The sequence below is a fragment of the Anabrus simplex genome, chromosome 6 (assembly GCF_040414725.1).
Source record: "Anabrus simplex isolate iqAnaSimp1 chromosome 6, ASM4041472v1, whole genome shotgun sequence".
NCBI classification, from domain to species: Eukaryota; Metazoa; Arthropoda; class Insecta; order Orthoptera; family Tettigoniidae; genus Anabrus; species Anabrus simplex.
In genome coordinates, this window is record NC_090270.1 from 152,972,903 (window position 1) to 152,991,515 (window position 18,613).

The following is an 18,613-nucleotide window of genomic DNA, read 5'->3' on the forward strand; positions in this document are numbered from 1 at the left end:
TATTTTACCATGTGGACTTGTAATTTTATCAAACTTAACGTAACCGTTTATAACCTGAAATTTGGATTTGTAATAGGGTTGGGCAGACCGGAACATTCACTTGTTCCGCAACATTAGGAACTTGAGGTGGAGTGTTTCGGTACAGAGTGCCGAGACACGGAACACAGGACACAGGACTGTAACTGCGTCCTAGAGAGATCTTCGAGAGGCAACAGGACATGCTCCGCTTCAGCTGGAATGTGCCTGAACCGAACGTGCTGTGCCAAGGCCGCACTAGATAGATTAGTTGGCCTTGGCTGTCTGCCTGTCGATACCGGCTGTGTGCCCTGTGTTGGAGTGTCAACATTTTTTCATCCAGTTATATCTTTAATTCCAATGCGATGACCCGTGTTTTTCTTGGGCTTAAAAGTTTCCTTAAAGTCCAAATTAATTTTTAACATCAATCCCCGAGTAAGTGTTGAGGGAAATTTTCGAGATATTGAAGAAAGTAAATGGAAGTTGAGAGGGAAGGAATTCGAAGTGCAGAGAGCATAAGGCGAAGTAGCTAAAGCAGTGCAGCGCAGAGCAGATTTTTGTAATCCACACAAATCATTGCACCATCGCAAGTTGACAGACAGGGCAGGACAGAGCAGAGCAGGCCGGTTCTGCACCTACTTCCGCCTACCACGCGCAGTCTTCGAAATACAGTTTCCTGCGCACGTGTCACGCAGTTAGTTAAGAAATGGAGGAGAAAATTACCACAGCCATTCAGTCTCACCATGTTTTGTAGGTACTATGTGAATCATGTGGACTGCAATGCAGTATGTACGTATATATGTATGTATGTATGTATGTATGTATGTATGTATGTATGTATGTATGTATGTATGTATGTATGTACGTATGTTCGTGAGAAAATGGCTGAACAGAATTTAATGAAAATCGGTATGTAAATTCGGGGAATAAGGCACTACAGTCTAGGCTATAAATGATTTTATTCACGCTGCGTAACAAGGTAGTTTAGAGAAAGGCCTAAAATGTAATCCACCGAGCAAGTGGCCGTGCGGTTAGGGTCGCGCCTCTGTGAGCTTGCATTCGGGAGATAGTGGGTTCGAACCCCACTGTTGGCAGCCCTGAAGATGGTTTTCCGTGGTTTCCTATTTTCACACTAGGCAAATGCTGGGCCTGTACCTTAATTAAGGCCACTCCCGCTACCTTCCCAATCTTCCACCCTTCTTCCGTCGCCGAAAACCTTCGATATGTTAGTGCGACGTTAAACAAACAGCAAACAAAAGAATGTAATACTCATATATCTATGAAACAATCCGTGACCCAAGTTCTCGCAACATATAGAATTTAAGACAAAGATCTAATGCTGATTATGGAGAGCATCATCGCCGACTCCGTCGCCGTCATCCATCATCACATTTATGTGAAGAGATAAATACGGAAAATCATTTATCATGTCTTGTCAAATATAAATGCAAACGCGTTCACAACAGATTGTCAATGTTGATTGATTTTAGTATCTTGTGTCTTGTGACAACTAGATGAAAATCTAGCAGTACATTTGTAAATACATATTTTTCCCTCTCCCCCACTGTGATCCTATTAATGAATTTACCATGCAAGTTGGTCGTGCGGTTAGGATCGCCTTGCTATGAGCTTGCATTCAGGAGATAGGGGGTTCGAACCCCATTGTCGGCAACCGTAAAGATAGTTTTCCGTTGTTTCCCATTTTCACACCAGTCTAATGCTGGGGGTGGCTGTACCTTAATTAAGGCCTCGGTCGCTTCCTTCCCATTCCTATTCTATCGTTGCCATAAGACCTATCTGTGTCGGTGCGACGTAAAAATATAAAAAATAATCATGAATTAAATTCTTTGCTTAGTCCATATGAACGCCGAACATCGGTAACATAGAAATATTGTTCAGTCTTGTAAACTGGCGAAGGTGGTTGTTTTTATTGCGATTGTCTTAAGCTGAATAACCGCGTTGCCATGAGCACAAGGGAAATTGTGAAGATGACTAACAAAATGAGAAAAATCGCGAATGCTTGAAGAAAAAGAAAAAAAGAGCCTCTTTATACTGGATGCCCCAGTATCACAGAGTCTAAAGAAAACATGTTATTTCTGAAAACTGACGAGACCCTGCGTGGCAATTTGCGCTCACATCCACTTCGCAATTTCTTAAGCTTTGCGCTGTTCTGCTCTGCTTCTCCCTGCTCTGCGGCCAACTGCTTCTCAATGTGCGCCCGGCCTAACAGCACGAAAGTACAACAATGTATTCATCCAGTTATATTTTTAATTCCAAAGCGACGACCCATATTTTTCTTGGGCTTAAAAGTTTCCTTAAAGTCCAAATTAATATTTAACGTCAATCCCCGAGAAAGTGTTGAGAGATATTTTCGAGATATTAATTACTCACTAATTACTCACAATACAGGCCAATACATTCAACTGGTGAAAATATTCTTGAATTGGTTACTTTTAAACACCTGCACTGCCATTGTAACCGTGCTATGTGTATTTTATATTGACCGGCAATATCTTAACCTAAAAGCAGCCTTTAACGTGATTGTTGGGCGCGAATTTCAGTGTTCCGACTGTTCGTTCACGTTCCCTGCAGCTTTATGCTGGGCATGGCCATAACTACACACAGGCACACACCACACAGCACGTTCCGTACAGGCACACTCCCAGTTCCCACTGGCGCGGAGCATGTAATGTTGCCTTTCGAAGTTCTCTCTACACTGCGCAGTTACAGTCCCGCGTCCCGTGCGCCCGCTGCACAGTTCAGCTAGTAGGCGAAGGGCAGTGCATAGTGGCGCTTCTGATGGGACAGCGAGTCAGTGTCTCCGGCTCGCTTGAGAATGTTTCGGAACAATTGACACTCGGTGTTCTGGAACAGCGGAACATAACTGTGCACCGGCACCTTGTGCCGAAACAGGGACATAGTGCCCAACCCTAATTTGTAATACCGGTAATATTTTCGAGTGATTTGCCACTTTTTATTTAACTTCTGTGTTTGGCATTTCTTCTAAATGCGCGATGAATAAGTGTTTCCTGCATTTCGCAGTTTTTTCTTCAGAACGACGTAACGTAAGATCCTCTCTGATCGTGTTGTTGTTGGTTCCTTCTGAACATCTGTTTGGGTGATGCGCGTTTCAGCATCGGGATTATTTTATAACTTAAGTGTGTCACGAGATGACAATATATGGTGGAATTTTATTTTCAATTGTGAATGCCGCTGTTAAGTTGTAGTGAACACCATGCTTTCCAATAATATTTCGCAACCTATCCAAAGCAACTAATAGTCACTTTGGTTCGATTAAGGGTCTATTCGGCGGGTGTTTCCATATCCGACAGGGTATTTGACTGGTGGATAACCTTAATTAAGAGTAAATCTGGAACTCTAATTGTTGAAGATCAGATTTCCACGGATCGTGTGGATTAATTCGCAGTTATCGTTTGGATCAATATGTGCCCGATTTTCAGGTTACTTTCCATTTTTCTAGTTTTCGCTGTCCACTAATCTGTGATATTTCTACTTTTCTCCGAAGAAAATTCTTCGATACTGTAACTAATAAAACTAGCACCATGCAATGTGACTTCGTTTGAAACATTAAACAATTTTTCTTGATCAGGGATTTTATATCAATAAATATTTTTGTGCAGTTAATTGATTCAGTAACAGTTAGTAAGCACACAGTTGCTCCTCATTTCAAGTAGTTATGCTCTCTTCTGAACACCGTCGTTTGGTTAAGATCGTGACCGAATTATTCCCGCTACGACCCAAATATTTATGAGTTCGATATTGCTCTACTGCAGCAGCTGTGGCCGACCAACGATAGAATGGTAAGTCAAGGATTCATTATATTTTAAGCCAGTTAAAATATCGGTCGATCAGGTTAGAAGATTATGAAGTACTATAAAAATCTCTTTGTCACTGGAAGAATATATATGCAAACACAATATTACTTACACTTTCTTGTCACGAGGGGTACGGAACGCGCATTCTTTTCTACTTCATAATTACTGCAGCCAAACACAGCACATACCTTTTCCCTCATGTTGAGGGAAGATATCAATGAATGACACACGCTACTATTTAATTATGTCAACTCACTGAAAGTGCATAAATTACGCCAAAACTTCACGCAGAAATACACGTGCTCTTATGACAGAATCAGTAGTTCTAAGGTCAATCCGCAGAGAGGGCTCTAATAGCTGTCCCTCGATATATCGCAGAGTGTCGCGTATTGTTTCTACTGTACTTGATCGTAGTTCTGTATTAACAGAAATCATATTATTTTTATACCTGAACATAAAAGCTTGAGAGTATTAAATCTTGCATTGTACTGGTAATATGTTTGTTTCCTGAATAACTTTCACAGATGGTTTTAGTAAATCATAACGTACATAATTTTTAAAGCACTCTTTTGGAGTATTTCTAGTTCCTTTACAGCTTCCTGTGTACAATTTCCCCATATTATATTCATGTATATTAGGTTTGAATGTGTGAGGGAGGTATATATGTTTCTTAAGTGTTGGTTGTTTATTCCATAGTCATTCAATATTTTTAGTACTCCATACACTAATAATTGTTTCTTTACATTTGACATATGCTCATTTCAACTTAAGTTATTGTATAAAGCCAGGCCTAAATATTAAAACTGATTTACTCTTTCAATGCGCTCATTGCCAATTTTCACTATATTACAGGTATTGATAATCTGTGTTGGTTTATGGAATATCATGTATTTTGTTTTTGAGGTTCTTATTACTAGATTATTTTTGTTCAGCCATGCTGTTCGTACCGTAGTTCCAGATCTTTTTGCATATACTCCATAATCTTTTGTACGCAACTGCTGTTGTAAGATATAAATATATCATCTGCAAACAGGAATATCTTACCAGTAAACTCACGATAACCTATATCATTAATAAATATTAGAAACTGTACTACCGGGCGAGTTGGCCGTGCGCGTAGAGGCGCGCGGCTGTGAGCTTGCATCCGGGAGATAGTAGGTTCGAATCCCACTATCGGCAGCCCTGAAGATGGTTTTCCGTGGTTTCCCATTTTCACACCAGGCAAATGCTGGGGCTGTACCTTAATTAAGGCCACGGCCGCTTCCTTCCAACTCCTAGGCCTTTCCTATCCCATCGTCGCCATAAGACCTATCTGTGTCGGTGCGACGTAAAGCCCGTGGCAAAAAAAAAAAAAGAAACTGTACTCGTCCCAGCACTGACCCTTGTGGGACACCTTGTTTTTCTACATTGTAGATGGTCCCTTTAATTTCATTGATATTAACATATTGGTTCCTATCAGTAACCTAATTTTTCTTTTTCTTGCTAATTGCTTTACGTCGCACCGACACAGCTAGGTCTTATGGCGACGATGGGATAGTAAAGTCCTAGAAATGGGAAGGAAGCGGTCGTGGCCTTAATTAAGGTACAGCCCCAGCATTTTCCTGGTGTGAATATGGAAAACCACGGAAACTCATTTTCAGGGCTGCCGACAGTGGTGTTCGAACCCACTATCTCCCGGATGCGAGCACACAGCTGCGCGCTCCTAACCGCACGGCCAACTCGCCCGGTACCTAATTTTTAAACCACTCAAAGGCTATTTCTCTAATTTCTGCATTTGCTGATTTATTAAGTAGTAGGATATGGTTAACTGTGTCAAAAGCCATTGCAAGATCTATGAAAATTCCAGCTGCTATTTTATGATTATCTCATACATTCTGTATAAGGGACACTATGTCAAAAGCAACTGAAAGTTTACTATATTTGGGTCAGAAGCCATACTGGAATTTGAAGAATAAATGTGTTTTGGTAGAAAATTTAAGACTTGTCTTTTTTAATTACTACTTCAAGTAATTTTGCTGGTGAAGACACTATACATAGTGGCCTGTAATTACTGGAGTCAGACTGGGTTCCTTTCTTAAGAACTGGTACCACTCTTGCAATTTTACATTTATTTCGTATTACTCCTATTTGCAATGAAAAATTAATCATCTCAGTGAGCAAGGGCGGCAGATAAGCCACTCTATAGTCTTATTTCTAGCTCGTTGTATGCGCGCATCCAGGCACTCGCTCAAAGAATATTGGAGGAAACTCTGTATAGACTTCTGGAAATAAATATTCAAATTATTAAATTTGACACGTGGTTGGTATATTTGTCAATAAAAATGCAGAAATATTTTCATTTTATCGAGCTGCTATAAGATTTTTGAAAATTAACAAATCTCTACACGTCTTTTATAATAATTATTATAGAGTTAAAAAAATGGTTTCCTCCATTTTTGAACAAATATCAGAACTCCTTTCTTTGGGCTGTTTGCGATAGAGCATGCGCTTTCTCTTGCTTTCGTACGGTAGCGTAACCGTTAGTGTTACTAGCTGGCGTCATCGAAGGTCTGGTTTCAATTTCCGGTGCTGCCAGTGATATAGGAAGGTAGCAGGGCTGGTATGTGTTTAAAATGGCACGTGTAGTTCATCTCCATTGGGGCTATGTCTGAAAAGTTCTCTGGCTTCTCGGGACGAGGACAGGAGTTTTGCCCGTATCTATGGTTAAATGGATGGCATAATGGCCATTGATGCAGGCAGTCATGGTTCGATTCCCGGTCTGGTCGGGATTAAAGTTCTTTGTTTAATTCGTCTTGTTCGGGGCTTGGGTATTTGTGCCATCTTCAGTTTTAGAATTCTTCTTGGTAAAACTTCAGACCTTGTCACGCATGTTTATATCATAGTAATCATGGCTGACGGTGGGCGAATGGACACTGCCATTGGTTGAAGGCTAGTCCAGTGAAATGTCGTTCCCATAATTCAATACAGACAAAAGTTATGACCAACTTACGCGATGAAAAGACCTAAGAGTGAGGCAATGTCAAAGAATAACCATATGAAACAAATAAGAGTAAGAATATCTGGCTATGTTGAACTATGGTAGTGACATTTCATAGGGCAAATCTTCAGGCGATGCAGAGTCCATTCGTGCCAACGCCAGCCACGTTTATATAACAACGTGATGAAATAGTTGAGACGTTTCGATGCTGTAATTACGATTCTAAACACTTGAAACCATAGATAGCGCTAGTTATGCTTAAATATGAATACGAAATAGAGGCTTAAATCCACGCGACTTGTGATTGAATATAAAAAAGAAATAGAGGCATAATTATTAGTAGTACGTAGCGTTCCCGACACCGGAAGAAAAAATCACAAGGAAATGTAACCTGAATGATAAACAATGTATAATAGAGAAGAAGAATGTATGTAAATGGAACCAACCTTTATGTAGAGGAGGTTAGGCGACGACACGAAAAAACAACACGATTGAACTTCTCATTCACTAATAATTTGACGTGACTGCCACACCATTCACATACTCTGCTATTTGAAATCAAATTGTGACGTACATAGAATTGAAGTAAATCATTGAAGTTGTTCTTGTAATTCGCTGAAAAACTTGTTACATTAATAACACATCCATCGCACGATGCCATGTCAATATAATTAGATATGTTTTCTGTATCAACAATGGCCAGATGCACTGGATGCGCTATGTACGAAGAAAGAAGTAGTAGGCTTTGCTTCTATGAATCCTATCATTTCGTGACCAGTAAGCGACATAGAATGCCGTGGTGTATTAATGTGAAGAAAAACGTCATTGTGGTCCAGGGCTAAGTCGTGCGAGTCGTCTGCGAGAAAAATAAACATAGTCCAGGGCTAACCTAACCGCGAGTCGTCTGCGAGAAAAATAACCTAACCTAACCTAACCTGCGATAAAATTAAACATAGTCCTAACCTAACCTAACCTAACCTATGTGAAAACAAATGTAAATGTGGTCCAGGGCTCAACAAATGTAATTGTGGTCCAGGGCTCAGTACCATTTAGTTCCTAAGTACAGTGGTTGGCAGCAACGGCGAGTCGTGCAAGTCGTCTGCGAGAAATTAAACATAGGACAGTCATACCGCGCGTAGATATTGCCGATGCAAGCGGTAACCATGGTACTAATGTTGCGTGACATAGACTGAAGTTCTAATTTCTTCTTATGTAGGGATCCATTCTCACAGATGCGCATGTCGCTTTTAGGATGTTATCTCAAAATCCCAGCACCATGACTCTCCGGAGACTATACGTTATTATTATTATTATTATTATTATTATTATTATTATTATTATTATTATTATTATTATTATTACCGTATTATTTTGTCCACCTCCGTAGCGTAACGGTTAGTATTATTAGCTGCCGTCCTCGGGGCCCGGGTTCGATTCCCGGTACTGCCAGAAATTTAAGAATGGCAGGAGGGCTGGTATGTGGTTGAAATGGTACATGCCTGAAAAGAGCTGCACCACCTCGGGATGAGGACACGAGTTTACTTTACCGTATTATTTTTGGGCAACCAGCCTCTATAAACACTAATCGGAGGGAATGTGAAAGATACCCGACCTTAATAGTGTGAAGGCATTTGGAAAAGAGGCGGTCCCCAAAATAGCGGGGGACCGGGCGAGTTGGCCGTGCGCGTTGAGGCGCGCGGCTGTGAGCTTGCATCCGGGAGATAGTAGGTTGGAATCCCACTATCGGCAGCCCTGAAGATGGTTTTCCGTGGTTTCCCATTTTCACACCAGGCAAATGCTGGGGCTGTACCTTAATTAAGGCCACGGCCGCTTCCTTCCAACTCCTAGGCCTTTCCTATCCCATCGTCGCCATAAGACCTATCTGTGTCGGAGCGACGTAAAGCCCCTAGCAAAAAAAAAAAAAATAGCGGGGGGAGGGGGATGATCATGAAAGACTCCCTAGACCTTGCAAATCTAATGTCATCGGCGTCGGAAGAGAACAAGTGTTGTCCAAGAGTGGTCGGATAGTAAAGATGAATTGTGGAGCCTGATACAAATGGAATTAATACCAGACTCAGCTATGGGAATCGTGATTAGCAACCCACGCTCTCAAATTGTGAGCCCTAAGTGTCTCTCTTTGTCTTGTCTTACGACAGGCGGACGATACCGTGGGTGTATTCTACCACTCCCATCCACATGGTTTCTTTATTGCTGCAATTGCTTTTGTTTTGTAGCCCCTCCCCCCCGGTCCGGAAGAATTCCAAACCCCCTTGCCCGAAAACAATTCCTGGGTATTTCCTTGCTGCAGTGCACTTGGCGTCACAGTGGAAAACTACTCATTCGCAACGAACCACTACTGATACTCGGCTATGAAAACTTACGGAATGATTTATGAATTTTAGTTTGTGATGGGTCTATTTTATTTTTTTTTGTTTCTTCGGTAGTGAATTATTTCATTTGTTACCGTGTAAATTGCGATTGGTCGGAATAAAAATATTTTTAGTTTAATAACTTTTCTGAATTTACCGGTGAGAATTTAAGCAAACTAATTCTCAGATTAAAGGGTTTACAGTAGAGAATGCTGTATTTGCTTTTTACTTTTAAGTTCAACATACTATTGTTTCTCATTTTTTGTCACGTGATACTGTGTTTAGGTGACGCATTCAAGCCATGTTGAGAGGTACGTTGTTCAGTGACAGCTTAAGAGATTGTAGGTGCGTGGCAAGTGGTTGTCGAATGGGTTCAAATGATCGTTGGTTTGCCTGACTTTTACTGTGGTTGACAATGATATCGCCCACTTAGAGCCGTGAAAATGATTTTATTGAAGTGATAGAATGCAGTGTGAAATCCGAGCAATGGGCGATATGGCTGAACCAGCCAACCGTCCCTCGGACACGTTGCCTAAACCAGGTCGGGTTAATGAAGGTAAGAGGCCGTAAAATGTCACCGTTGAAATAAAACGTAATATATTGTGCTTTCAGATGATAAATATAAGCTGTTCTTTGTACATGTGACTGCTACAGAAAGCGTACATCTACTTTAACTTTTGGGGGCGTGTATTCAAGGGCACAAGGATATTGTCAAATCAGGTCATTCAAGTTGATCTTAGTTTCTTTGGTGCAGTATTTCATCGAACTGTATACATCATTATATCGCAAGTTAGCCTAATCCTGTACCTAACGACCTGGTTATAGACTGTTACATGTTCTACTTAGTTGTGTTGATAAATCTTGTATTGTAAGAATTGGAAAATAAACAGTCTGCTGAGTCTGTAAGCTACCTTAGCTTATTGGACCAGGATGTGAAATTCAACAGATTATAAAGAAGGTTGCTGAAGATTTTGTGGAGTTGGCAAGTTGTTTGGGTCATCAGTCCATAGACTAGTTCGATGCAGCTATCCATCCCACCATATCCTGTGCTAACCTTTTATTTCCACGTAACTACGTCCTACATCTGCTCTAATTTGTTCGTCTATTAATACCTTGATCTACCCTTGCCGTTTTTACTGCCTACATGTCCTTCAAATCTAACTGAACAAGTCCTGGGTTCTTGAGATGTATCCTCTCTCTTCTTCTGGTCATTTTTCTCCAAATCGTTTTCCTCTCACCAATTCGATTCAGTATCGCCTCATTCGTAGTTAGATCTTCCCATCTCACCTTCAACATTCTTCTGGAACACCACATTTCAGAAGCTTCTATTGTCTTTCTGAGCTATACCTCTAATAACTAAAGTTAGCGTCTGACATTTTTTAGAGGGAGTTCTGTTTACTGCCTGCTGTGGCGGGATAAAAGGAGTGGGGGTATGGTTGCCGTGGAGATAAATCTTCTGGCCAGCTCGTCTTGCTGGGAGTTGCCAAACCTTTCACTTCACTTTTGAGTTAACGGTAGATCTTGTCGAAAGCAGTTCAGTGTGAGTGGCATTCTATTTGCGATCACTGTAAAATTATCAGCTGCCTGTCAGGGTTTTCCAGCGTCAATGCAGCAAGGATACTGCTAATTAGGGCGTACTGGCATACTCCACACAACTGTGTGATAAGGATTCTCCTGATCCGTACCCTCTCTCTTGAGTGTTTTTTGATACTTTTTAACATACTCTAATTATTCCAGCTGTAGACATCCATCATTGACGTAGCTTTTGTTGTTATGCTATCTGCGTGTTTACGTAAGACATGCAGGTCAATGGGATGAAGAAAGGCAAGCCTTATGCTTTATATAATGGATACTCTTACAGAAATTTATGGAAAAGTCAGGGATGTTTGGTGACATGGGTTTGTTTTACCACTGGATTTACGTCGCAGCGACACAGATAGGTCTTATGGCGACTATGGGATAGGAAAGGGCTTGGAGTGGGAAGGAAATGACTGTGGTCTGAATTAAGGTACAGCCCCAGCATTTGCTTGTTGTGAAAATATGAAACCATGGAAAATCATCTTCAGGGCTACTGACAGTGGGATTTGAACCCACTATTTTCTGAATGCAATATAATCTTTTCGCACTATCATGATAGAATTAACATTTTTTTCAACTTATTTTAATCTAAACATTTTCTTAACATCAAGTTCTGGAATCTTGTACATCTAGTTCGAGCATACAGACAAAAATTATAATTTTATATATATAGGTGAAAGTAGGCTGAGTGGTTGCACATTTTAACGCGCTACGGCTATGGAGCCAAGCTCTGCATTTGGGAAATGCGTGGGTTTGAATCCCACGGTCGGCTGTTCTCAGAATAGTTTTCTGTGGTTTAATATTTTCACTTCCAGGCAAATGCCGGTACAGTTCCTATCCATAGGCCAGAGCTGAGTCCTCTCACCCCTTACCCAATTTCATTCACCATAACACATTTAGTCTTCATTAGCTCCTCAACTGAGGTTGGTGCCAGGAAGGGGATCTGGCTGTAGAAACAGGGTGTATAAATTAATCTCATCTCATCCCGACCCCGTATCAAGAAACAAGACTGAGGGGTAGACATACGTACAGATAGAGGAAAGTAGGCTAATTATATTTTGAGCAGCTGCTTACTTAATGTCTCGGTATGAATATTTGAACAGTTTGAGCATTATGTAAGCATTAATTTAATAATATTGTCCCCTATTGTATAAGAAAGTGTAAGTTAACTGTTAAGTATGAGAAGAGCTAAAATTGCTTCAAAAAGGGTAAGTTAGCACTGTCGAAGAAGTTAAGTGTTACAGCAAAATCCTTTGTTTTGAAATCTGAAAGTGTAAAATTTAGCGGTTTTAATACGCCCATCTTTTGTCCTACTTCTTAAAACTCATTTAACTGCCTTTACACCCACAACCATCTGGTAACTCTAAATAAAAGGTTTATTTGAGTCCTGTTTATTCTATCAGTCCTGATATAAACGCATCAGTCTCAAACGTAAATATAAGTAATTTAATGAGTTTCAACATACGATTCGTAAGAATCCCAGTTTCGCCAGTTACTTGAGGGATGTCTTCCTGTACCAGTCCTTCAGTAAGGAATTCCGTCACAGTAACGTGACTGTATGTCATTAAGAGTGATTGCAAATCAGATGACACCGCCTGGCCAGGTAGTCTACAACAGATCACAGTGGTCAGATTGAACGAGGGAACAAGCGAGCCGGAAGCAAGGGGTAAGAGGAAGGAATGCTGGTATGTGGCAACATCCTGAAATGGCACGTGCAATGCTCATCCCTCCAACCCTAGCTGTCAGGTGCCAACTTTAGTTATTAGAGGTATAGTTATCCTCAATTTTTCACTTCCATACAATGCCACGCTCCAGACGAAAGTCTTCAAAAACGTCTTTCTAATTCTTATATCAATGTTCAAAGTGAGCAAATTTCTTTTCTTAAGAAAGGCCATCCTTGCTTGTGCTAGTATACATTTTATGACCTTACTTCTGCCGTCATCAGTTATTTTACTACTTACGTAACAGTATTCATGTACTTCCTTTAAGACTTCATTTCCTGATGTAATATTTTCTGCATCACCTGACTTCATTCAACTGCAGTACATTAACTTAATTTTGTTTAGGATATATTTATTTTCATCTTGCACTCTTTCCTCAAGACTGTCCATACCATTCAGCAATTTCTCCAGATCTTCTGCAGACTCATAAAATAACAATATCATTGGCAAATCCCAGAATATTGATTCCTTTTACTGCCTATTCTATATAAACATTGAAAAGGAGGAGGACAAACTATAACCTTGCCTCACTTCTTTCTGGAGTGCCACTATTTCATAGCCTTAGATTCTTACCACTGCAGATTGGTGTTTGTACAGATTGTAGATAATTCTTCTTTCTTGGTATCTGATCCCGATCGCATTCAGAATCTCAAATAGCTTAGTCCAATCAGCATTATCAAATGCCTATTCTAGATCTACGAACGGCATATACACGGTCAAATATTTCTTAATTTGGTTCTCTAAGTTCAGTCGTAAAGTCAGGATTGCTTCAATTGTTCCTGCATTTTTTCTGAAGCCAAACTGATCTCCCAACTGAGCTTTGATTTGTCTTTCTATTTCTCTGTAAATAATACAAATGAAAATTTTGCAAGCATGAGATACTAAACTAATGGTGCACCAAGAGTAACCTGGTTTCTTGAAAACAGATATAACATTATTCTGTCAGATGGCACTTCTCCTGAACCATACATCTTACACACCTTGCCATGTTTGTTTCTGCTAAAGGTGATTGGTAAATCAGAGGGTATGTCAACAATTCCAGGTTCCTTGTTCTTATTTAGGTCTCTCAATGTCAAATTCTGACCTCGAAAATTGGGTCACCCATTTCATCAGCATCAACAACCTCTTCTTGTTGCAGAACCCAGTTAACTACTTAACATTGATACAGCTGTTGGGTATGATCTTTCTGCCCTATTTTCTTTCTCTAGAAATGGTTTTCCATCTGAACTCTCAATATTCATACACATAGTTTTCCTTTCTCCTAGGATTTCCTTGATTTTCATGTATGCAGCATCTACCTTTTCTAGGACCATACAGCTTTCAACATTCTTGCACTTCTCTTTCAGCCATTCTTCCTTAGCTATCATGCACTTTCTATGCACTTCTTTCTGAAATTGCCTATATTTTCTGTGCTAATTTTTTGCATTCTTGTACGTTCGTTGTTTGTCAATCAAGTCTAGCGTCTCCTTAGTTATCCATTGATTCGTAATCCATCTTTGTTCCTAACCTTTCTTCAGCAGTACTACAGACATCATTCTTCATGAATGTCCTTCTGTTATTTCAGTCAGCCTTTTCATTTAGTCGTGTGCAACATGTTGTTTACCGTGCGAGTTGGCCTTGTGGTTAGGGGTGCACAACTGTGAGCTTGCATTTGGGAGATAGTGTGTTCAAACTCCACTGTCGGCAACCCTGAGGATGGTTTTCCTCGATTTGTCATTTTCGTGCATAGGTAATTGCTGGGACTGTTCCTTGATACAGTCCAACACACACTTTTCAACTTATCTAGATTCCATCTTCTTGCATTCCTTCCTTCCTTTCTTCAGTTTCTTCTACTTCGGATGGCGTTTCATGACCACCAGGTTGTGGTCAGTCCAGGTCTGCTCCTGGCAAGGTCTTGTGATCCAACACCTGGTTTCTGAATCTCTGCCTAATCATAATGAAATCTAATTGATACCTCCCTGTGTCTACAGGTTTTGTCCACGTATGCTGCCATCATTTGTGGTGTTTGAACCAAGTATTAGCAAGAACTAATTTATGATTGGTGCAGAATTTAACCAGCAGACATCTTGTTCCATTCCTTTGTCCCAGTCTGAATTCTCCTGTGGCATTACTTTCTCTTCCTTGGTCTACCATTGCAATCCGGTCTCCCATCACAATTATTCTAGTCTTGTTTTACATATTGTATTAAATCTCCTATCTCTTCATATATTATTTTGATTTCTTCCTCATCTCCTGAGCTAGTAGGCATATAGACCTGCACTATGGTGTTGGGCATTGGCTCGGTGTCTTACCTTGACTACAGTAATTCGTTCACTATGCTGGTCGTAGTAGCTTACCTGTTGTCCTACTTTCTTATTAAGTCAACTCCTGCATTTCCCATGTTTGATTTTGTAATGATAATTCTGTACTTGCCTAACTAAAAATCCTGTTCTTCCTGCCAACATACTTATACAAACTACATCTACCTTTTAAGCAGGGAGCACACTGCTTCAGTTCTGTTCCGCTCAGTTGACCTTGGATATTATGATAACGTGTAACCAAACGTCCATCCGCACACTGCTTCAGTTCCGCACGCTTCAGCGTTTCTCCACCTACCATCCGTTCAGTCGAACTTACCCTTACAATCAAAGTTGACAGAAGACGGAAGATAGACTCCTCCTTGCAAGCCTCCGGCGTAGTGTTTTATCTGAGTTCAGTGAGTATGATCAATGAAGAACTGCTGACTGAAGTCATAAAAAGACATCCTGATATCATGATATGGCAAGGAGAAGATCAAGTCAATCTGCAAGAAGTGATGATACAGCAACTCCGTCCAGTTTCTGTGCATAGAAAGAGATCAAGTACCTCTGTGGCCAATGAGTTGGACAATTTTTTAACTGACAAATATGCAAAAGTGGATAGAAAGCCCGCAGATTGCCGACAAAAAGTTTCATGAAACTGTGGAATAAACGATAAGATATTTTAGTCTTCTGCTACAATTTTAATTTAAATCTAAAATAACTACTCTAGTGACGGAATATGACAGACGGTACACTGGGTTGTAGTATTATACCATTCTCATTACTTTGACCGTGTAGTATTGTTAAATAAAGTATGAAAGGAAATCAATAGTTACTTCATTGTTTCTACTAGTCGCTCACCAGATGATATTGGTTTTCTTAAATTTGATTTTTTTTTTTTTTTTTTTTACGGGTAGAACGCTTAGCAACTTGTAAACTTGGAGAGTGATATTCTGAAATATTTTAAGAAGTTGTGCTCATCAAGTAGCAAGTGTGGAAAGTGAAGGTAATATTCACCACAGTGTTCCCTTTATAAATGTATTTCATGTATACAAAATCTTCTCTTTTCTCTTCGCAGTCTATAACTTCTCTATCTTCGGACAAAGAGCTCGACATTACTACAGGCGCTGTTCACTGACAGCTTCCGAAAGAGACGGAAGGTATGTGCAACGGACGAACTGATGCGAACGGATACGCGGGAAACTGAACTGAACCGAGCGGGATGGATGCAATGTGCTCCCTGCTTTAATGTATCTATTTCCCTTTTCAGATTCTGTAATATACCACAACGATTCAAATTTGTAACATTCCATGCTCCGACTTTCAAAATGTCAGTATCCATCTTCCTGATGATTGCCCCCTCCTGTGTAGCCCCACGTAGAGATCCAAAGAGGGGTCTGTTTTACCTCTGGAATATTTTACCCGGGAGGAAGCCATCATCGGTACATCGTTCATTCATAGAGAGCTGCATGTCCTTGGGAGTTAGTTATGGCTGTACTTTCCTGTTGCTCTCAACTGTATAGTATTATCAACACAGCTAAGCCATGTTAAATATTATTACAAGGCAGAATCAGTCAATCATCCAGACTGCCGTCCATGGATCTTCGATGAACCATTAGTTACCAGTACAAATGGTCCGTTACTGGACATTAGTCTGGTCTCTCCACAGATATCTATCTCATGTGGTTGTACTTCCAGCTCAGCTATCTGCTTCATTGGGATGCGCAAGCCTCACCACGGCAGGCTCACATGGTTCACAGGGGAGGAGTTGGCAAGTTCATCAGCAGAATTGAGAATGTGAAGATGCGTATGTTATTAGAGTATTTTGCAATAGCTGTACGCACTTAACCTGAGTAAAAAAAAACAAAAAAAAAAACAAAAAACAAAAAAAAACTTACTGTAGATTCAACTGCATATTGGCCAAATATACTTTTTGTGTTTGAGGAACTTGAAGTATTCAAGCACAATATGGTAAGGTATAGGTAAACCATAGGTGCTGTTTGCAAGACAGGGTAATAATGTTGGGACAGTGGGTGCCAGTTGAAAGTGCATCTCGTAGCAAAAAAAAAAAAAAAAAAGTTTTACAATAAGAATATTTAGTTAAAATTCTCACTGCATTTATAATTAAATTTCCTTGACTTACTGATTGTCTGTTTCATTTGTAATTCCCTTGTTCCGGCATGTCTAGGTCAAGCACACACCAGGCGAACTGCTTGCAGGTTGTCTTTACTCCCTTGTGGTCTCTGCTGGCACACCCTGACCTGAGCAGAGAAATTCGAAGGAGATGTGTAAGGTTTGCATAGTTTTCCTTCCTTCATTGCGAATGAAGTGCGCTACCTCTAAATGACAACTGTCTTTCACCAATAGCATTAATAAGGCATTGTAAGTTGTTCATTTACATGAAATAATACTAATAAACACATTATTGATATATACAAAGACAATAGGATTCTAGGCTACATACTGTGAATACTACACACGTTAACCAAATATTAAATGAAGAATCAAATTCTGAAATGTTCAGGGTTCGTTAAATTAATAACTTACGAGTATTCTCATTGACGAAACAAAGGTGTGGTGCAATAACTTAAAAGCATTCTGGGCATCATGGTTTTGCTTCCGCTGAAAATAAAAAATAAGTTGTCTAAAAGTGATCCATTTATATTCACTGATTTCCTGAGCCCTGCTGACGTTTGCTGGCAATAATTCGGTCATTGTTAGGCTTGGTGGTGCTGGCAGACACTATTTTGATTACTGCATTGAGATGTATGTCCGTTAGGCAAGATTGGAATTTGATTCATTGAACTTCATCGTGGAAAAGAACTGTTCACATCTGTAATTACTTTCAAAGATTGACAGGATTTCTACTGCAAACTTTCTATGTTGTGGGAAGCATAATGGGAAAAGTGTCGTAATTTATAACTATTCCTATTATATGGGACAAGTGTTCGGTAAAAGTCTATAATTTCCCTTTCTTTGTATTCTTGCTTCAGCTGCGCAACACATATTAACTCTATAACTTCTAGTTTTAAATTCTGGGGTGCATCTTCTGGTTGAACACTAAACAGTACGGAAAAGAGCTGCAACTTTCCTTTCACAACATCAAAGTCCTGAAATCTGTCCTGTACTGATGTGCATGATACAGCTCAAAATGACGCTTAACATTAAACCTTTTGCAGACGACAAGCTTTTAACACTGTAAGCATTGAGCTTCTCCTTCATGTTCACGACTTAGGAAACTGTGCGACCATTCCCGGTCAAATCTACTATAACTTATCTTCTTACCACACTCATCTTGCATCAGCCTTTTGTTTCATGTGGCATGAAGAGATTAGGTTTACTCATTCCTGCTGTGAGTGAACGTACTGTCAGTTCAACTTCCCTCCTTCCTGTCTAGAGAGGAGAAGTTCTGCGTGCACGCGTGCAAGGTTATTTCTACGCCATGCAATGTCTTGTTGCGAGCACTGTTTGACATGTCTGCTCTAGTGTGTTGTGCAGTTGTCAAACCACCTCACTCCTAAGCATGTCTTGTACAGCGCATTGTAGCACCTTCATAAGTTTTTGCTTTTCTGTAAAACCACATATCACCAAGCAAGTGGGCTGCGTGCCTCAGGTCATGTTGCTGCAAGCATGTATTTGGGAGGTGATAGTGAGTTCAAATTACACTTTCAGCAGCCCTGAAGATGGCTCTCTGTGGTTTCTCATTTTCACACCAGGAAAATGCTGGGGCTGGACCTTAACCCTCTGTGGTCAAGTTTATATTGAGACTTTGAGCATCCTGGTCCAAATTAATTTTGCATTATTACCATTGTTAAGGGAAGGGACAGAAATTGACCTG

General features: G+C 40.2%; 1 protein-coding gene across 2 annotated transcripts in view; it reads left to right on the top strand.

Annotated features, from left to right (window-relative positions):
- Positions 1-9,495: 9,495 nt before the first annotated feature.
- LOC136875595 (GRB10-interacting GYF protein 2) overlaps positions 9,496-18,613 on the top strand; it is a 171,146-nt gene continuing 162,028 nt past the window's right edge. The window contains exon 1 of one of the 2 annotated variants that reach the window (XM_067149137.2): positions 9,496-9,753. In XM_067149137.2, the coding sequence (XP_067005238.2) occupies positions 9,663-9,753 (91 nt within the window). In that variant the 5' untranslated portion in view covers positions 9,496-9,662. Of the gene's footprint in view, positions 9,754-16,961; positions 17,064-18,613 lie in introns of those variants that run through there. The other variant, XM_067149138.2, reaches the window with a different exon arrangement.